The sequence below is a fragment of the Ascaphus truei genome, chromosome 1 (assembly GCF_040206685.1).
Source record: "Ascaphus truei isolate aAscTru1 chromosome 1, aAscTru1.hap1, whole genome shotgun sequence".
Lineage (NCBI taxonomy): Eukaryota > Metazoa > Chordata > Amphibia > Anura > Ascaphidae > Ascaphus > Ascaphus truei.
Window position 1 is genome coordinate 160,661,251 of NC_134483.1, and position 13,579 is coordinate 160,674,829.

Sequence of the window (13,579 nt, forward strand, 5' to 3'; positions counted from 1 at the left end):
CTCCATTTTGGTATATTTTTCTTCCTGACCTCACTGTATTTGCTAGAACCCCAAATAGTTGTAGTCCTACAGGTGGGCATATTTTGCTTGTAGTGGTCGTAGCTCTCACAAGCCTCTCTGTAGACTTTTCCTTCCCTTTGGTAAGTTTTACAACATTAGCATTACTGTGCATGCATTCATTCTCAACGTCTGAATAAGGCCTGAAGGGACACTGCTCCGTGTGGTGGGGTTCTTTACACCAGGAACAAATTTTCTTCCCTATTTTTACAGAGTCTGTTTGACTTCAGCTGGGTGGCCATTTTAAATTCCCAGGGTTCTATTTCTTTAAATACAATGCTTCCTAGCTGCCCATTTTCTGGCTTCAGCAAAGGCATTTGCTTTACACTATTTACTTGCTATGTGCAATCCCTCCGCTTCAGCAACAGAATTTGGTTTTCTGCTTGAGTTCAGTAATTTTCAGTCTCATCTTTGGGTATTATGGCATTCACTCTCCCAAGATACACAGGCAGACTTTTTTTTTTACTTGCAGAAAAAAAAAACCATTCTTTGCAGTGGAATATTTCTTTCACTCCTGGCAGGGTAACTCAACACTCAGCAATTGGCTTTGGAGTACCTTTTACACAGTTCAGCAATCCCTTTTTCCCCTGTAGGGCAATTTTACACTCCGCATTTGTTTGCTGAAAATTCCCCTGCTTCAGCACAGTCTTGAATCAATTTTCACACTTTTCTGCATATACTCCATTCACAGCTGGTAGTCCTATGTGGTGTGGCAGTCTTTACTTCCAGAATCAGTACCGCTCGTGGGTCACTGTCTGTATTCACTGCTTCAGCGCCAATTAATTATTTTTTTCTTTTAACGAAAACAATAAAGCCTAGCTCCTCTGGAGCGCTAACTCACTTCTTGAACCCTGACTACTGCTGGAAGGCAAAGCCCCTTTAATTCTGATCTCTGCTGCAGGTGAATCTTTGTTTTTGTTGCTCAGGTTTGTTTGCAAGACTGTATGCAGGCAAAAGCACAAAAAAAAATTCCACAGGCAATCTCCGGCCCTTTAAACTTCAAAGGCCGCCTCTCATCCCAAATTTCTGACACCATATGTAGGAGGACATTTGCAGAGGTACATAATGGAGACTGTTTTAAGGTGAAATTAAAACAAGGCTTTATTGTGCCTGTCGCTTTAAACACAGCAAAAATCAACATCAGAGAAATAGTGAGCCCAATAAAACTTGCTCCACTTTGGCATATATGTATCCTTCTATTTCAGACCCTTTTAACTGGGTGGCTACCCAGGCTATTCATCAGCCCAAGTCATATAGATATATATATATAGACAACAGTCAATGGAAAATAAAGTCTTATCTGTTTCCAGGGTTGCTGCCCTTTCTCCGGATTATCAGCATCCAGGTTTAGAAGTCTTATTTGTCAGCTCCAGAGATCTGTGTTCTCTTGGTCAGTCTCTCCTGGGAGACTCAAGAACCTCTGCTCGGTTTCCTTGTTCAGCTCCCACGTGAGCTAAGGAGTCTCTCTTCCTGTCTCAAAGGCAGGCTTTTTCTACCACCTGCAATCAGCCAGGTGGTGTTAGTTAATTGCCTACCAGCAGTTAACCACCACACTGCTGGATTAGAGGCACATTTGTGAACAGGGATAAGTCCCCTGTTACAACCACCAATACATATGTAGCCAGACCACATTACACCCTAGGTGTCCAATCTGCGACCCGGGGGGGGGGGGGGGGGAGGGGGGGGAATATGGTTTACATAATATACGGTTTTAACGAATGCTTGTTTTATTAACACAGGAATTTTGTGTACTGTTTAATAATAAAGCAAATATGAATCATTTTAGCAAGCAATGACAAATAGCTAATCTAGGACAACACTAGTCCATAAATCAAACTATTCTTCTGAAAGATTGTGGTGAATACCAGCTACTATTTCTAAGTGCACTCCTCAAGTGTATTTAAGAGTTTGCTTTTAGAATGTACTGTAGCTCCACGTAATATGAAGTAGCATTAAGCCCATGAGATGCAGCACAATATATACAAGTATAGCCCTGGTAAAAAATGGGGCTATATATCTATCCTCCTCCTGGTGTAATTCCTGCTAAGGGCAGGTTGCCAGGAGTTATCATGGGTTTCCCCCACCTCAAGCACTGCCCTGAGTGGTGGAGGTAGGTCACTTGACCCTGTGTGGAAGGCAGAGACACAGGGGCAGTGCCTGCCAATATCATAAAAGAGCAGTGCACTTCCTATTTAGTGTTAGTCTAAGTCTGAGTTAGAAGTGAGTGTACAGTTAAGAGTCTGCTGAGTCTGTCACCTGGCTGGCCCAGGGTGACAGAGAGAGCCATCTATCAATTGGCAGTTGGAGAAGGGGAGCCATCAGCCTCTGAGTAAAGCTGATGCAACCATAGTTAGGGAGGTGGACCAATTCCTCTCACCCTGTTTAGGGGGCGAGGGAAGAGCTAGACCCACCCTGGGTGCTCTTGACCTAGGGTGGTGGCAGGGAACAGAGACCACCCTGAGGGAGAGCAGTCCTGTGTGGAAGAAGACAACCTGTACCTGATAGAAAGTACCACTGCTGTTGTTGCTGCTATTCCTGCTGCTGTGAATAAAGAGCTGCTGCTGCTTTTAAAGATATACCGTGTGAGACTGGAATCTCTCGTCCCCGAGTGGGGGGACTCTCTGGAAGGATTCCACCCCGTATTCCTAGGGCTTACCAGAGATGGAGGCGCTGCACCATTAAATGAGACGGAGGCATTCACCCCAGAAACCTGATCCTGTCATCCCCCATACCATCACGGGAGACTCAGGCCCTCCTGTTGCCAGCAGGTATGCACCACACTAAGACATGTAGCCAGACCCTAGTACAGATGAGGGGGCCCGATCTGCGATTGGCCCAGGGAAGGGGGGCTACACAAGTGTAGAGGGAGTTTCGATGCAGCCTGAACAGAACTATCACCCTATAATGAATAACCTCCATACCATAGGACATGACTAATGTTTTAAAGTTTGTCGTGTAGTTGTGGGTAGAATTGTGGTTGTGCTGAAAAAGCTGTGTAATGGGGCAGGCATACGCTTATAGGGATCCTTGTTAAAATGGATAAGAAGCAAAAAGTGACACACAGTGAGTGCTCATTTACATGTCATTTCCCAGAATCCTTGGCTGCAGTGGAAGCAGTGTATGCTAAGAGATAATGGGGAAAAGCAGGATTGCAGACCTGTCTGAGACGTGTGAATGTGCTCACCAGTGATATTTTTATTTGCCGTACATCTTTTTATCAGAATAGGTAAAAGGTTCATTTATGATTTAGTATTAAGGATCAGGATGTGCACTGGTATTGTATCCTTTTCCAAGAAAAACTGCCTGTTTTCATACTGTGCTGTAAATAAAAATGAATGACTATTTCTTAAGAGCAATCATAACAAACCGAGGACGTTTGACTCATGAATCTTTTTCAGAAACAACTACAGTATATCTAAAGCAAGTGAATGCAATGTACTGGAATATTTTGACAGACTATATAATTGAATCATCTCTCTCAGGGACACATCATGCTAATATATATATATATATATATATATATATATATATATATATATATATATATATATAAACCAAAAGAAACAGAAAACAATGAAGTGGCGCCTCTAATATATCCTGATCATAAGCTATTATAATGAAAAACTAATTAACCCTACCATGAATGCGTCTAGTGGGGCGGTGTGATGACGGTCAATAGTGCTACTATGAACCTGTGATCTCAAAGGAGATAAGGTATAGAATAACAATACTATTTAATTAAGATGAAAAAGTAAAAAAAATTGTGATAAAAAACACAAAGTGTATAAATACACCAAATAAAAATTCTTAAAAAATTAATGAATATGAAAAAACCTTTAAAAAAACCCTGAAAAAACAAAGTCCTGTTCCAATAGCAATGACATCCAGGTGTTTGCAGCCCGTTTCAAAGGGATCACTACTCCCTGAATAAATCTGTGAAAAAGAAGAAAAAAACAGGCGCACACCTAGTGCATTAACGTAATAACATATAGTTTATGGAACATAAAATCAAGCAAATGCCCACTCACAAGAGTACTGTAATAAAAAGCATGTATGAGATTGGCTCTCATGTGCCAGCAACGCGGTCCTCTCCGTCCGGTTCGAGGCAGTAACGTCCTCCCGTGTCCCTCCTTCGTGTAACCGGATAGCCGGAAGTGAAGTCCTTCCAATTCGGTGTTCAAAGTAAGGAGTCCCTCCGGGAACCAGCAACTCAGAAATCTTTGTGCCGGCAACAATACCACGGAGGGACTCCTTACTTTGAACACCGAATTGGAAGGACTTCACTTCCGGCTATCCGGTTACACGAAGGAGGGACACGGGAGGACGTTACTGCCTCGAACCGGACGGAGAGGACCGCGTTGCTGGCACATGAGAGCCAATCTCATACATGCTTATTATTACAGTACTCTTGTGAGTGGGCATTTGCTTGATTGTATGTTCTATAAATTACATGTTATTACGTTAATGCACTAGGCGTGCGCCTGTTTTTTTCTTCTTTTTCACAGATAAATATATATATATATATATACACTGTGTATATATATATATATATATATATATATATATATATATACAGTAGCATATAAAAATATTACTTGTGTGCACATTCACATGTCTCAGACAGGTCTACAACACTGCTTTTCCCCATTATCACCCAGAATACGGTGCTTCCACTGCAGCAAGGGATTCTGAGAAATGACATGCAAATGAGCACACAGTGCCACCTTATGTCTCAAGCCCACATTACATGGACACCCTTAAGCCAATGCATGCTGCTTTAAAACACAGCTTTTAAACATAGCCTGGGATGAGATGCAAAGCCAGTAAACCCACTCACAGACAGACTGTGTACCCACAAGGTCGAAACAGTCTGTCTGTGAGTGGGAAAAGACTGAACAAGGAAGAGTTTTAAGGCAGACCTAGAGAGCTGCTAGAGAGAGAGAGTGACTGCTGTTCCTCTGAGAAGGGGGACAGAGAAGAGTTCTCCCCAGCTGTGGAAGCTGGCACAGCCCCTTAGACCCGCTGGACGGTGGTCGTGGAGTCTGTTGACCCTGTCTGGGTTGTTAATCCCAGGAAGAAGGAAGGATGAGACACTGTGCTGAAGCGGGGATGTCCTGTCCTTAACATTGGACTTACAGCGGAGATTCTCTAAGCTCTCGTGGGGCCAAGCTCCCCTAGGAAGGAAGGACACATGACCAGGCTGAAGCGGGGACGTCTGCTCCAAACCCTGGACTAACAGATAAGCGAAACCCTTTATTGCTGTGTATAGAGACTTTAAATGTTCAGCCATAGTAGTACCTGTTTGGGGTTGTAATCAGTTTACAGTAGCTGTCCATCTGGGTAGTAAGGGTTGAAGCTTTATGTGTAGTTAGTTTCCTAAGAGGAGTAGGAGTTTATTTTATGATTTTGTTTTGACTTAAAGGGACGGTGGGCCTGTTAATATATTATTTATCCCTGTAAATAAACCTCACATAGAGAAATACTAAGTTTCCTGCCTTAATCTGGGACTAGAAGATGCTACAACGTGGTGTGGGCTTCACAATATATATATATCAATATCTATATCTATATAGATATATAGATATGTAATCTGCAATGTATATATATATATATAAATATATAATCTGCAATGCATCTTGATATACAGTAAATGTGTACTTCTCTTTAGAACGGACAACAAATAGGAACATACCCACTTAGTACTGTTGCCATATACATCCCAAGCTTGCGAAAGATTTCCCAGTCATTAACTTCAATTATCTTCCCCGCAATCAAAAATAAAATACCAATTGGCATGTACCTAAAATGCATAAAAAGAAAATATTAAATTGTTTTCAACTTCTAGTTCTATTCCATTTATTTTGATCTTTGAGTTGACTTATTTGTTGACCATCATTTTGGTCCTACTGAGATTCATGTTTCAATAAAACATTGAACTGTACTACAAGTTCAGCCAGCCAACTTGGACAGGTAAGGGCCTTTATCCTCTTAGCTGTCAGAAAGACTGCATTGCAGGATTATATTCAGATGCAATCTAACTGCAAACTGCAACCATTTGGTAAAAACTTGCCGGCTGCAGAATGAGGCCAGTCCCAAAGTTCAATGCTGGCTGGTTACACTCACTGTAACCTTATTGAGCTTATGCTACCTGATTGAAAATTCAAGGCAGGAACCAAGATCAAGCTGCCCACACTGTATCTACTTCACAGAAGCAGCACTACATGCTGCTTGAGTTTTTGTTACTGTATGTGTATATATATATATATATATTTGTATACACGGTTCAATCAAGTGGGTACCGCATTGCTCAATTTCAGTGTTCCTACCATTTCAATCTCCCAGAGGAGACTACTATTGCACGTCTTTATACATTATACAAAATAAAGGTAATGAGCTTAATATTGCAACTATAAAAGTCACACAAAACAAGTCAAACGTTGTGGTAACCACAGACTGCAATAGCTACATTTCAGTGTCAAAAGGAGTGCTAGTGGGCGTGTCTAAATGTATACAACAAGAAACAAAAATGCCCAAAGCTAATTCCAATGTGACAAAAATACACAGCTAACCAGGGTTAAACTAAATGACCCTTTTTACAAGAGATATATAGGTTTTGCACTGTGTATTTTTGTCACATTGGAAGTAGCTTTGGACATTTTTGTTTCTTGTTGTATATATTTAGCCACGCCCACTAGCACTCCTTTTGACACTTATATATATATTACTAGCTGAGAGACCCGGCGTTGCCCGTGAGTTAAATTTCCTGCTCCCTCCTCTCCCCCCTATTTGTGTGCTCCCCCTCTCCCAGCCCCCAGAGAGGTAAATCCTGTAGCCTCTCTGAGAGAGGGAGCAACCGTCACGCGCCAAAGGGGGGAGGGAGGCAGGGGGTGAGCGCCCGGACAGTGACGGGTCTTTGGGCGGGAAAACACGCACCTGACAGGAGCTGGGCGGGAACAGACCGCCTCAGTATTGGCAACGCCGCCATCTTGTGTGACCTTACGCGAGTGCCCAGCAGAGGGGGTGAGAAGTAGTGAATAATGTAACAGTTGAGCAGAGCGCATAGAGATATGCCGGTGCGGAGATATGCCGGTGCGGAGATATGCCGGTGCGGAGATATGCCGGTGCGGAGATATGCCGGTGCGGAGATATGCCGGTGCGGAGATATGCCGGTGCGGAGATATGCCGGTGCGGAGATATGCCGGTGCGGAGATATGCCGGTGCGGAGATATGCTGTTGCGGAGCGCAGATAGAAAACGGGACATAAATAATTGGTAAGTGCGTAGGTAAAGCAAGAAATGCACAGCGTGGCTGGCGGTGATGATTTAATGAAAATTAATAATAATATACTTTACACAGGATGGGGAATAAATAGAAAACGGGACATATTGTGAAAGTGGCCATTGAATGTAGCGACACTTGTGCATGAGCGTATAGAGAAAGGGACATTTGAGAGGAGCGCATAGAGATATGCATGTGCGGAGCGCACATGTCAGTTGGTGTTGCGGCCATTTTAGAAAATCTTAATGAAACAGGACATATTAAAATGTTGTGTGTGTGTGTGTGTGTGTGTGTGTGTGTGTGTGTGTGTGTGTGTGTGTACACACAGGGGTGAGTGTGTGAGATGAACTTACCAAGGACTCCGCAGGGGTTCTGTGGGGGTATGCTGTCAGTGCAAGTGTGTGACAGTGAAGTAGGTGTGTGTCAGTGTAAGTTTTGGCCAATGACAGTCGTGTGGGCGGTGTGTGTCACAGTGGGGCGTACCTCTTGGGCAATGACAGTCGGGGTGGCCACGGACCAATCACATTCACCGCAGCTAGTACCAACCTTTGATTTTATATATTAAGATGTGGTAATGGTTGGGGTTTCTCAGAGCTTGTTGGGAATCTGTGTATTTTGTTAATTGTGTGCAGCTGGTCTCAGTTGCTTATGGGAGGGTAGTGGCCCCTCCCCCCCCAAGGTTTAAGCTTGCCCCACCCCACTTTCCAAGCTGGCAGGTCAGTTTCATTTTGCCAGGTTACGACAGATCCAATGTGATCATTCTTCCTGTAATTATACAGGTAAATAAGAATTTTAACCCAGGTGAGTGTTAGGACCTGCTTCGGTCATGCCTTGTAAGTGGCAGCAGGCTTATGATGCTTTGGCCAAAGGGTTAAACTAAATGACCCTTTTTACAAGAGATATATAGGTATTGCTCTGTGTATTTTTGTCACAATGGAATTAGCTTTGGGCATTTTTGTTTCTTGTTGTATACATTTAGCCATGCCCACTAGCACTCCTTTTGACACTTATATACATATACTGTATATATTATGTGGTAATGGGTGGGGTTTCTCAGAGCTTGTTGGGAATCTGTGTGTTGTTATTTGTGATGCCACCAGAAACCTTTAATGCTAGTTCTCATTTTGGCATTAACAATAAACTATTTTATAATGGAGATGATGTCTGGCTTTTAGAGATGAATTAATTATTGCAGAAGTTATGAGCCTTATTCTGTCCTACAGTATATCATTGACCTGTACATAACAGAACTTGCTGGACCACCTACTGTATTTGCAAAGCAGAATCAAAGTATCAATACTCATGCTTGTATCATACCCAAATCTGCTTTCCCCCCAGGTTTAGTCAATAATTGTGGTATAATGTGTAAAAAATATTTTAGTGAACCCTCGATCTTGGTTGGAAAGCCAACAATATCCCATGCATATATACTGCAGTGTTAGGACCTACAGAAGGGCCATATCATGAAGTCGTTGTAGGTTTAGGCCAAAGAATTGAACTAAATGACCCTGGCTTATAACCAGATACGTATTTAACTATATCACAAGTGAAGTTAGATGTAGCAATGCAGCCTTTTGTCTTTTTGTCTTTTGTTCTATACATGAGGTCACAATCCTAGTAGCACTATTTTTGACACAATATATACGAAGTGGTAGATTTAGGTTTTGAGTTTACATGGGCTGTGTGTGTGTTTATATACTGCATAACAGTATATAAACTTCAATCTGTTAAACATTTCAATGCTTTGAAATATTTAGCCTTTAACTTGTTAAATAAAGTTAATTATTCTCTACTCACCACATGATGACCTGAACAATTTTCATTGTTACATCATTCAGTGCATTGAAAAAGTCCACCAAAACTTGTCCTTTTTCTCCCATTTTCCCGATAACAATTCCAAAGACGAGACAAAAGACAATGAGGCCTAGAACATTCACACCTTCCGTGTACAGGCCAACTATTTTATATTGTTTTGTACGGTTCTGCAGAAAATGCATGAAAACATAAGAAAAGTTGGCAAAATGCACATGTATAGCATTACAATAATTTGCAGTAAATTAGTTAACATTACTTTTTTATGTTATCCTTCGTATTATTTACTCATAATTTGAGGAACAGTGACAATAATAGTCACAATTTTCCTTGGTCTGTCTGTCTCTTGGCTTTTAGTTATGTCCCCAAAACTGTAGTCTCCATTAGTGTCCAATTTTCTAGCATTGCAACATATAGAGCAATGCTTTACATTTCCTTTTTTTTCAGAGGTGCGACTGGTATGTTGCAATACATGAAAAATCAATTAGTACACCACTAGTATGCATTACACTTAAACAAATAACTCAACCTGCAATTTATTTGTTTCATTGAAACTTCTGTTCCCCCTTGATCTAATCCTGAAATGTTGCCTCCTTCTGAAAGAGCCCCACAGCTATTTAATAGACTCCAGGTTTATTCACTAAAGTGTGAAAGCCATTAAGGATCATTAACAGATTTTGAACTTTAATAAATCTACTCCTCAGATTGTAAGCTCTTTCGATTCCTTCTTCCTTGTGTATTTTTATATTTGGAGCATTTATCCCCATATTGTATAAACTTCCTATATACTCTATCATCTGTTCTGGAAAGCACTATATATACAGTTAGCACTATATTAATATGATTCTAATTAGCCTCTTGCTCTTCTGTAGCATAGATGAGAAGGTAGAAGGAGAAACCCAACACAGACACTCCACACTGGAATGTCCACAGCGAGATAATCCTACAGAACATCCCACATTTATGTATTTCTATTTTGCTAATTTACTGTACACTTTTTGTAGGACTTGTCTGGAAAGTCCCACGGTGAGGAATTCATATAGTAGATCAACTGAAATGTTATTATCACCAGGATTCATAATGATAAAATATTATAGGTCTACTGTAGATTGGACACATTAGTACCCATGTTTTCTTTCCCTTTACCCTCTTCACTCTACTACACCTGTTTATTATAAGAAACATCAAAAAGAAACAATACTGAACCTCTTGATCGGTCATCATCAAATCTACAGTGGTATTGACAGTGCTGTTTTTGTCAGGTTCCTTGGAAGGTTTCAGTTCTTCACGCTTAGTTTTGTACTGAAATAGAGACGTTGTTCAAATATTGTATCCAAATAACACGGAACTAATTGATAACATGAAAACTGAAATACCCACAAACAATACCATTGCTAGAAATCTCTTCAAAAGTATAATACTTAACCGATGCTTGTAACCGATGTATGAAAATGGATACAAGCTTTCCAAAAACAAAAATAATTTTACGGAAATTGGCATAGGCAAGTTGCTTTTTTGTGTTGATAACATCATCCGCCATAGACAAAAAAATATATTTATCAATAAACATATGTGTTCCAGTTACCTACAGGGGACATTGATCTCAGATTATTTCCACCCTACCTGTTGGAAGCAGGCCTGAACCAGGTTTTCCGGAAACATGTTTCTACAGGGAAAATATAGATTTAATTAAAAACAACATCCATGTTGAGTTTTTTTGGGATAATAAAAGCAAATAAAACAGTTTACATCAATCAAAAAACAAGCTCCATACGTATTTGTTTGCGTAAAAGGTACTATAATAATTATAATGATTATTTAGCTAATGGGTGATAGCTCGTCCTTTCATGCTCTCGTTAATTATTGTAAAAGGATAAGGTGTATTATAGTAAAAGGATAAGGTGTATATGCACACCACTCACTAAACAATACCAATAAAAGGCTACAGGGCAGTAATCTTGTAGATGTACTCTCCGTTTCATTTTCTAAAGCTTCCTTTTTTAAATTAAGAATCAAAATATTGTACTTTCCTTTGAGAAAGTTGTCTAGAAGTACTGTAGATGTGCTGGTTTGTTTACCCAGTACCAATGCAAGAAGAATGGCACTAACGGAAGACATGCTGGCCAGGCAACACACTTGCAGGTCCAAAATGCAACAATCCAGTAATATTCTGCTAAAGTCAAAATGTGGTACTTTTTAATAAGGCATTTGTTGCAAACACATTTTAGTCCATCACGTTCAGCTTGTAAACATTGGTGCAAAAATAGCTACTTTAGTAACATTGTTCTGGTGCATGTGAATTATTGCGTCTTTCTTCGAAATTTCTCAACATTTATCTTCAGCAACAACTCAATATTGCATTCATTTTATTTATCTCTCTTGGTGGTAATGCAACATAATGTCCACACAAATCTTAGTATACAACTCTACAAAATTAGACTGACTCTGTTTTAAAAGTAAATGAATAGCCTACACTGAATTTACAGTATGATGTTCTGTACCTTCTTTTTCCAAGAAAAGGTCAATGAAGGTGGATTTATTTATTTATTTATAAAATGTTTTACCAGGAAATAAATTACCTCTCGTTTTCAAGTATGTCCTGGGCACAGAGTTATGGTGACATTACATGGTTACATTAAATGAACGAGGTTATACATTCAATTTACAGACATTTCATGGACAGTTAGAGATAATGAATGATTATAGGCGTATGTAACATTTACAGACAAGATTAAACTGAGACAGCTCAATTCTTGAAATTACTTAAACTGGAGCCGGGTTTGAGAGTCTCTGGTAGGTTCTTCCAGACGTGAGGTGCACGGTAGCAGAAGGAGGAGCGGCCGTCAATTGAAAATTGCCTACAATTTATTGAGCGACCCATTCTCTTGTTAGAATATTAACTTCAGTGCCTAGCCATTTCATTGGAGTTTAAACAAACAAACAAACATGCAAGCATGAAAACATTTACTGACATATTAAATGATTACAATGAGCATTTAGATCACAAAACCTGTGGAATTGAAGTAAACTGAAACCAGAGCACAAGCTCCGCTCTACAGTGCACAAGAGAAGGTTTGGCATGGCCATTAGAATGCCGGACTCCGATCACATAGTTACAAACTAAATTCATGCCTCACTTTTCCAATGTATGGCGCTGTGTAGTTAAAACAATACTTGACAGACTGGTCCTCTGGAATGGAGCAGCACTATTTTGAGCACTGGGGGAACCTCTAGTTCCCAAGATACTTACAGTTTTAGTTGCTGGGTGTCATGCTGTAAATTCAAAGATGGCTCACTGTATAGTCCAATTGGAAACCACAAAGTCAACCCTCTCCCCCCCCCCCCCCCCGATGACACTGCAGCTTCCTATTGGCCTTTGGGACACACAGGATTTAGCGGGCAATTTGATTTCCCAAACAGGAGCTGATTCATCTGCAACTACTGTATAACTAGGTGTGATACCTAGAGCTAAATAGAGTGGTTCGGCTCCAGTGGACCCCCCAGTTTGAATTATTTAAACATTCTGTCTCTTTCCCAAAGTTATCCCATAACTAAATGGAGGAAGACTGGTGCTAGTGACTTGTATGGTACTCTACCTTGCCACTGGAGATTATGCCACTTCAAACCTGTTTTTTTTTGTTATGGAGAGAGAATGGAACATGACACCAGTTATAGGGACTCATTTTGATGTTTCATTAAGATTCCTATAGTCACTCCCCAAATCGCTACCTTGCACAAATGAACCAAAATTGGAGCAAAGCACCTAATACCTTGGTTCAAAGTGATGCAGAATTTGCATCTGTCTTTAGAGCAATGCTCCAGTTAGTGATACATATCACCTAGTGAGAAAAAAAAAGAGAGGTATGTCGTTTTTCCAAAAATAGAGATATACCCTATATTATAACTGACCCTATCACTGAGATCATCTTTAAAATACATTCAGAATTTATTTAGTGTAACGGATCGGGGGACACACGCCTCTCAGCAGGTCCCCGTCACCTCAGGCCCCTCGCGGCTCTCTGCCCCGGTTCCCCGCTCCCTCGGTCTCTCACCTGTTCCTCCCCCACACCGAGCCGTTCCTCCGCGGTCACGCCGCACTCTCACGCACGCGACCGGGGCACGCGCACGGCAGCCTTATAGGGGGCGCGCGCACCCGATCGTCTTACCAGCCCTCCCGCGCCGCTGACTCCGCCCCCCATCGGCTGCAGGCGATTGCCATGGATCACACCCCTGTCTCCCTCCCTGCTCACCTGGACCTATCCCTGCAATCACCCAGACAGGCCTCCGCTCCACCCCTTGCTACCATTGGCCCTCCTTCCTTTATAACCCCAGTCTGCCCTCTTCTTCCTTGCTCTGCATAGCTTCTCTTGACTCCTGTGTGCAGTGTCTATGCCAAGCTCTGTTCTCTGTTACAGCTCTTGTTCCTGTCCTT

General features: G+C 41.2%; 1 protein-coding gene across 2 annotated transcripts in view; it reads right to left on the reverse strand.

Moving 5' to 3' along the window:
• The window catches only part of SLC1A1 (solute carrier family 1 member 1), a 112,449-nt gene that overhangs the window by 40,364 nt on the left and 58,506 nt on the right, over positions 1-13,579 (reverse strand). For both annotated transcript variants that reach the window (XM_075596989.1, XM_075596998.1), the window contains exons 6-9: positions 10,771-10,813; positions 10,354-10,449; positions 9,133-9,317; positions 5,750-5,857 (exon numbers count right to left, since the gene is read on the reverse strand). In XM_075596989.1, the coding sequence (XP_075453104.1) occupies positions 5,750-5,857; positions 9,133-9,317; positions 10,354-10,449; positions 10,771-10,813 (432 nt within the window). The remainder of the gene's footprint in view (positions 1-5,749; positions 5,858-9,132; positions 9,318-10,353; positions 10,450-10,770; positions 10,814-13,579) is intronic.